This window comes from Haliotis asinina, chromosome 13, assembly GCF_037392515.1.
Source record: "Haliotis asinina isolate JCU_RB_2024 chromosome 13, JCU_Hal_asi_v2, whole genome shotgun sequence".
Taxonomy (NCBI): Eukaryota; Metazoa; Mollusca; class Gastropoda; order Lepetellida; family Haliotidae; genus Haliotis; species Haliotis asinina.
The window spans coordinates 47352789-47360668 of NC_090292.1; the positions used below are offsets into that span (position 1 = coordinate 47352789).

Here is a 7880-nt window from a genome sequence, read left to right on the forward strand (position 1 = left end):
AGGCGCGGAAAATCTCTAGTGATGTATGTATTCTCTCCTTGTGAATAGACATCTGCTCTTTCCTGTATTATGAGCCTGTTCTCTGGTGTTCTGCATCTTGTAGGTCCGCATCAATGCATGACGCTGGTGCTGATGCCTGCTATTTTCATAGCCTGGCCTCAAACCCACACAAAGTGGGACCAAGTAATACCAGTGTGCTTCACATATGCGTGAAGTGAGTGTGGTAATGCATGCGCCTCATGCCCTACAGTAGACGTAAACAATGCACCAACACTACTTGACCTAGATGTAAAGACGTCATGCGCTACCATGTCGTTGGGTGACAATGCACTCCATTTTCGGTCACGCATTACATGCCAAGTATGTACCTTTTGCGTGAACTGGGGGCGTGAACAATGTGCTTTATGGTTTAGTGCGTACCATCTGAATCGCATGCATTGTCACGAATCTAGTTCTTTTACTATCGCGGCAGTGCAGAGCAAAGTTCGTGCATGTGTGAGGGTGGCATTAGCTTTGCCGAGGCTGACTGAGCTACCTTCATATGCTACAAACGAAAACAAAACAACATTCATGGTTATGTGGTCTATTTAAAAACTCTGCTGACTGGTTTTCATGCAACACTGGTATTACTGCCAGTACTGAGCCACACCGCCCTCGGCACACCTCTGAAAAGGAAAGACCTACTTCTCAGCGGTAACACCATTCAGATTACCCTACGAAGGGTCCCATTTGCATTTCTCGTGTCTGGAGTAATACTGACGTTATCAAATGGCGTCTGGTGTGGCAATATCCCATGTTATGTGATATGAGCATGGGCGAGCAGCAAGGGGAATTATCAACTGAGTTAGAAAGGCAAGCACTGTCCAAATGATTAACCGATATCGCCCTCATTCATCAAATAATCTTTCACAAAGAATTTGTCAAAAGGTAGTAGATATGTGTATGTGACCCGTGAAGGTCTACCCGGGGTAGAATAGGCCTTCAGCAACCCATGCTTGCCATAACAGGTGACTATGCTTGTCGTAAGAGGCGACTAACGGGATCGGGTGGTCAGACTAGCTGACTTGGTTGACACATGTCATCGGTTCCCAATTGCGCAGATCGATGCTCATGTTGTTGATCACTGGATTGTCTGGTCCAGACTCGATTATTTACAGACCGTCGCCATATAGCTGGAATATTGCTGAGTGCGACGTAAAACTAAACGCACTCACTCACTCACTCACTCACTCACTTATGTGTATGTAGACTTGCTAATCGAAAGTGAACACACTCTGCTGTAAAGTGCTCCTGTTAATTTTGATATTTGCGATTTGTTTTTTATCCATTTGTTGTAGCATTCAACATAATCTTTATTTATTTTTATTTTCATCGCTGGAGTGTAAAGAATCAGACAATATACCCATGGTAACACTTTGGAAATGTGTGTGAAACATGATTCACGATAACAATCAGTAAAATGTCTAGATATTTCAGTCATGTTATAAATTCATGATCATGTGGTTATAATTAATTTTAGTTAGGAATGTATAATAAATCAATTAGGATTATAACACAAAATAACAATAGCGTTCAGTCCTAACATGTTCTGTCGCAGACTGATGATTCAATAATGAGTAAATATATAAGTAGCACATTCACACCATTGCGACATAAGACCACAATTACACATCAATAAACGGTTGTTGTGGCTTGTTTTTCCTGGGATTTTATTTTCTGAACCCGTGAAGGTCCCAGGGTAGAATAGGCCTTCAGCAACCCATGCTTGCCATAAAAGGCGACTCAGCTTGTCGTAAGAGGCGACTAACGGGATCGGGTGGTCAGGCTAGCTGACTTGGTTGACACATGTCACCGGTTCCCAATTGCGCAGATCGATGCTCATGTTGTTGATCACTGGATTGTCTGGTCCAGACTCGATTATTTACAGACACAAAATAATGCTACAACTTCTGACTCTAACAGAAAGTTACATATTAAACACTCCATCGTTAATTCCAAAAACCACGTTGACATTTGTGTCATGTTGGATTGTTGTCAACCATGATGGAATTGTTTAAATGATGTAGCAATGTCCGAGTCACGTATCAACATGATGTAAACATTGTAGATGTGTGACCAAGATGTCTGGTGTACATAGTTTACTTTGTGATGCAGTGACTCCATCAGCAGCAGCAGGTCGCGACCTCTACGACGCCAGCGAGGACGGTGACCTGGAGAGGGTGAAGCGGATCCTGGCAGCGGGTAACGTTGACATAAACTATAGAGGGCGATGGAGCCGGACACCGGTGATGGCGGCAGCACTGAAGGGACACAGGGATGTGGTGGAGTTCCTGGTGGGTAGAAGGACTGATGTGTCACTGGTCGACAAGGTCGGTGAAAACGTCCTTCACTTGGCCAGTTATAAAGGACACCTGGAGACGGTGAAGCTGATCCTGTCCCTGGAGGTGCTGGACGTCAACGCCAGGAACAACCGCGGGGAAACAGCGGCCGAAAGGGTGGGGCCCTGGGGAAATCAGCGAATATTGGATCTCCTGGTGTCACGTGGTGCACACTGAAGTCAGTGTCGGTGTGGACAAAGATCGACCAAATGTCGTTACTGACACTGGCGTGGTGTGTGTCGTTCACGTCGTCGTGTGTCATGTGACTCAGGTGATTTCCTTTTTTTATTTGTGAATATAAATAAAAGCTGCTGAATGTATTTTCAGACATTTTGTCATGTTTTGTGTGTGGAACCACGCATGATCAGGTAAGAGAATTCTGAAATGAGTGTAAACATAAACTATGAGTGATTGTGCGTCAACGTCGGCCCTCTTGACATAATTCTGTGTCCACTTTATTCTGACAATCTCGCGAATTGTGAAACAGACATCAACAAACCGTGTGTTTACACGTAGCTGTACTCTGTGACCTCAGACTGAGCAGAGGTTCAGCCAGCTGACGTGGCGCTATTTGTACAGTGACAGTGACGACACACTGCTGATGACCTGACATTCATACACTGAGGCGCCCGGCCGTCTTTTCAGCCAGACAGAGCAGCGCAATGCTGGCTCCATGCCATACAACACATGCCGTCAAGTACCAGGTCGTTGACATTGCTTAGCAACGACAGAACGGACATTTGTAGCTGATTACTGTCTCATAGCGAAATGCAACTATTTTCCACTGACTAATCACACAACACACAGAATTCAACTGAAACCACTCATCATCCAAATAATCTCAGTATTATTTATCTCCGGATGCCATTAGGACAAATATAATCTCCCTCTTGACATAAAATACAGTTTTTAGGTAAAACACAATTTCTGAAAATTATACCAGTAATAATTATTTACATTGTACATCTCGCCATTTTCGACAACGACGAAGTCACCATTCGCGGCCTCGATTACCGTATGTTGTAAATGTAAACACTGTTACAGCTGGGTTGCTGTACTCGTATGTGAACACATAAGCCTCAACCCTTATTGGGGAGTGAAACATTCTTCTTTATTCCACGTGTATCTATATCTGACACAAAAAAACACTCCTCTCCTCTCTTTTTCTGGAGTTTTCTCCCTTTTTGTACATCATAAAAAACGGAAAAGTAACACACTTAACCGAGCAAAACCCATGTACTGGTAAGAAAACTCTTGACGGGTTCACTTACCCGTCACATCACTCTCCCCCTAATGAAAGGATTTGTGATTAACCAAAATTTAATAATAGGTCGGAAGTATGATACCAATCTAACAACAGTGCAGGGCCCTTGCACTAGTGTGAGATAAGTAGGACACTTAAAGCTTTACAGATCAAACATGCTGAATTATCGATGAAATGTTGTGAAATATCTAACTGAATGCAATGGATGTATCAATCGCCTTCATAAAGAATATGTGACACATGTAAGAAACTAAACTATATAGGTGAGATAAACTTCAAGTATGCATACAATGCAATGTCAAGATGATTAATACTGGATGTTGAGCAAATATATAGTATAATAATAATACTGTTTAACTGAGTACTAGTAGATAGTGTTTGTTTCGAAGGAAGCAAACCGACTAGAAAAACAATATATCAAATTGTATACCATACACTGCATAGGTAACCAGAATCATGATAGATGCATAGGTAACTAACAGAGTATAACATGATCAAATATTTACCAAATTTGTTCACAACTGCAGTATTTCACAAGGGTTCATGGTCAGTCCCTGTGGTCCAGTGAAACATATACAATGTTGAAATTGGCATTTGAATGCACCATCATTTTCGTGGTAAAGTCAGAAACCAGTAAAAAAAAATGGTTAAACATATTCAAAATACCATTCATTGGCTTTGTGTTTCCGAAAGGGAAACTGATTCTTCATTATTAGTCATGTGTTTCGAATTCTATTCATGATTCACATTTCAGTGCTGTCGTGAAACTAATGTCACAATGATAACATTAGAACTAGCATGAAAAACAACAATTGAATAACATAACACAATATTTGCACTAACACTGGTAACTAATTTGAAGGAATTATCAAGGTAACACTACAAATGGCTTCTGGAATTAACAGTTAACGACTATTTCTCTGCTTATTACACACGTTTACTTCCTAAACGATTACTTAGTTCAGCGTTACTATTTACGATGGCTTCTTCTATCTGTTCTCACTTGAGAGTGGATGGAATTCACCATTTTCTGACAGTCAGATGAAAGATCACTATAGGAAATCCAGGAGTTGTAAGATTGGTCAAATGATAACCATTGGACACGGTAATACCACTGTCCATGTTTATATTTCTTGGAAATGATCTTTTCTATCTCATAATACTGAGGATTGTCAGACATGTTCTTGACAGTCTCGGTTGTTTGCGAAGTGTCACACACAGTTCGTCTATCCTCGTTAGGTTGGAGATCATGGGGCGGGATCTCGTCACCAGACAAGATAGCAGGTGGCAGCTGGTCTGAGTTACCCGGAGGTTCGTGGTCATCTGGTTCGTTGGGACGGATGGTGGATTTTTTTTTAGTCGCTCCACATGCAATCTGATCCTAATCAGTTTCCCATCACATTTGCGGCGTACACGTACATGAATGTCTGAAAGTTTCTCTGTGATATAGTATGGACCGGACCAAGGCCTGGCCAGTTTTCTTGTTTGGCCTGTGACAATCACTGGTTGGTACACAAACACTGTGTCCCCAACCTTGAAATCTGGTAAGTTTACTTTACTTGCATATTTGTCACACATGGCCTTCTTTCTTTCATTTAGAAGGTCTTCAGCGATTGTCCTAGCATGTTCCAAACCGCTCACTAACTGAGATACATAGTCCGCCGTTGTAAGAGAGCAGTTAGGGCCTAGATCGAGTGTTGTGTCACTGGGGAATCGAGGATGGCGTCCGTGAACAAGGAAGTAGGGAGAATAATTCGTTGTGTCAAGGGATGGTGTCGTGTTGTAGGCAAACTGTATGAAAGGTACATGCAAATCCCACTCATCATGCATTTTGTCACAGTATTTGGAAAGTGAAGCTTGGACAGTTGACATGAACCTTTCACTTTGCCCGTTACACCTTGGATGGTAGCTGGTAGTTTGAGTTTTCTTCACTGTCATCAGCTTACAAGTTTCTTTCACAACTTCAGAGAGAAAATTTGAACCACGGTCACTATGTAGATATTTCGGAGCACCATGTCTACATATGATGTTGTACACTAACTTATTTGCCACAGTCACTGCTTTCATGTCAGAAACAGGGAACAATTCGACAAATTTGGTGAAGTAATCTACAAACACTAATAGGTATTTGTTTCCAGTTTGTTTGTTCAGTGGTAGAGGTCCAAGAAAGTCTGTGCTAACTCTCTCAAAAGGAGCAGATGCAGTTATGGGTGTAATCTGGGCTCCCACTGGTTGAGATGGCCGTTTACGTTGATTACAAACATCACATGAAGTCACCCATTTTGTAATATCTGAACACATACGAGGCCAAAAGTATTTCAACCTGGCCTTATTAATTGTTCGATCAATTCCGAAATGACCACCAGCAAGGGGGTCATCATGGATTTCTCTAAGTATCTGTGACTTCATTGAATCTGGGATGGCAAGCTGAATAGATGCCATGCTGTCGTTCCTCGTCCGATTCTCACGGATCCACACATGGAATAGGATATCATTGTGCGGAAAATAAAACCTGGAGGCATTAAAAACATCTTGCCTCCTTTTCTCATTATCAGGAAGAGCACCTTCTTTCAGATACTTGATCATGTCTTGATATTGTGGATCATTGCACTGTTCCAACTGTAGTTTATTGAGCGTACTGTCTGACACTTCTGAACATACCATGTCTGCAGAGTTAGTATATCCAGTTGTCGCCACTTGTGGAATTCCTTTCACAAGACGTTCGGGGTCAGCTTGTCGTGTTTTCAGTGTATTGACACAGACCTCATTTGAAGCAATTTGCTTGATTTCCGGCAGTGGACGTTGCTGAGTCAGGGGCGAGACAGTTGTGGTATCTGGAACGTCACAGGTAAGGATAGAGTGATCATCTTCCTCATTCTCCAGAGATTCTTCAGCATCCGAATATGTTCGTCTTGAGATGGCATCCGCATTGCCATGCAATACTCCTGGGTGCACAACAACAGTCATATCATATGACATGAGATATGTCACCCATCTTGCAATGCGACCAGTTGGTTCTTTTACAGACAACAACCACTTTAATGCTGAATGATCAACTACTACTGTGAATTGAGCATGTCGAAGGAGATAATCAAAATGTTTTATGGCAAAAATAACCGCTAAACATTCTTTTTCTGTGATAGTGTAGTTTCTCTCGGGTTTGTTCATAGACCTTTCCGCATACGCGATGACTCTTTCCACTCCCTGTTGTTCCTGACATAGAACGGATCCAACAGAAAATGAACTGGCATCTGTGTATAAGACAAAGGGGGCATTGCAGTTTGGATATGCAATTACGGGTGCCGTCATGAGATTCTGCTTTAGACATTCAAATGATTCTTGACACTCTGTAGTCCAAGTGAATGGTGTATCTTTCTTGGTCAGCTAGTTCAAAGGATGAGCAAGTTTTGCATAGCCGCCAATGAATTTTCTGTAATAACCGCTGAAGCCTATGAATGCCCGAAGATCTTTTAAGGTAGTTGGCTGAGGGTATTCGCGAATAGCAGCTAATTTGTCAGGGTCTGGAGCGATGCCATGGGGAGTGACGATATGGCCAAGATACTTTATTTTGTGATGACCAAAGAAGCATTTTGATGGAGAGAGTTTCAGGTTTGCAGTCCGCAATCTTTCTAAAACTTCTCTGATATGAGTCATATGTTGACTGAAGTCCTTGGAATATATGATGACGTCATCTAAATAGATGAGGCAAGATTTCCATGTCAAGCCTTGCAATACTGTTTCCATCACTCTCTGAAATAAGGCGGGAGAGTTCTTGAGCCCCATAGGAAGCCTTCAAAACTGGAAAAGTCCAAGATGACATTTAAAGGCAGTATACTCTCTCGAGTCCGGGTTGATCATGAGTTGGTAAAACCCACTTTGTAGGTCTAAGGTGGTAAAGAACTTCGGTTGTGCGTGGCCAATACTTTCAAGGCACTCATCAGTGGTTGGCAAAGGATGGGCTAATAGTTCCGTGACAGAGTTCAAATTCCTGTAGTCCACAACAAATCGGTATTGGTTCTTCTGTCTCTTTGTCACAAGAAAGCATGGACTTGCCCAGGGACTCACTGAATCTTCAATAATGTTTTGATCCTTTAAGTCATTGATGCATGTTTCAAGTGCAGCTTTTTACGAACCGAGAGGCTTTATCTGAATCTTTATCACAAAGAGAGATAGGTATAGTTTCATTTGCACCTCTGTTGACACTAAACCCCTGTTCATCTGCACCTTCGTCTCCAAGG

General features: G+C 42.1%; 1 protein-coding gene across 1 annotated transcript; it reads left to right on the forward strand.

Annotated features, from left to right (window-relative positions):
* The first annotated feature begins 2120 nt into the window (after positions 1 to 2120).
* On the forward strand, positions 2121 to 2555 carry LOC137259606 (myotrophin-like). Its single transcript, XM_067797222.1, has one exon. The coding sequence runs from the start codon at positions 2121 to 2123 to the stop codon at positions 2553 to 2555; it is 435 nt and encodes a 144-aa protein (XP_067653323.1).
* Positions 2556 to 7880: the final 5325 nt, after the last annotated feature.

Excerpts from the sequence above, each read along its gene's own strand:
- LOC137259606 (XM_067797222.1), top strand. The coding sequence starts at position 2,121 with ATGTCTGGTGTACATAGTTTACTTTGTGATGCAGTGACTCCATCAGCA.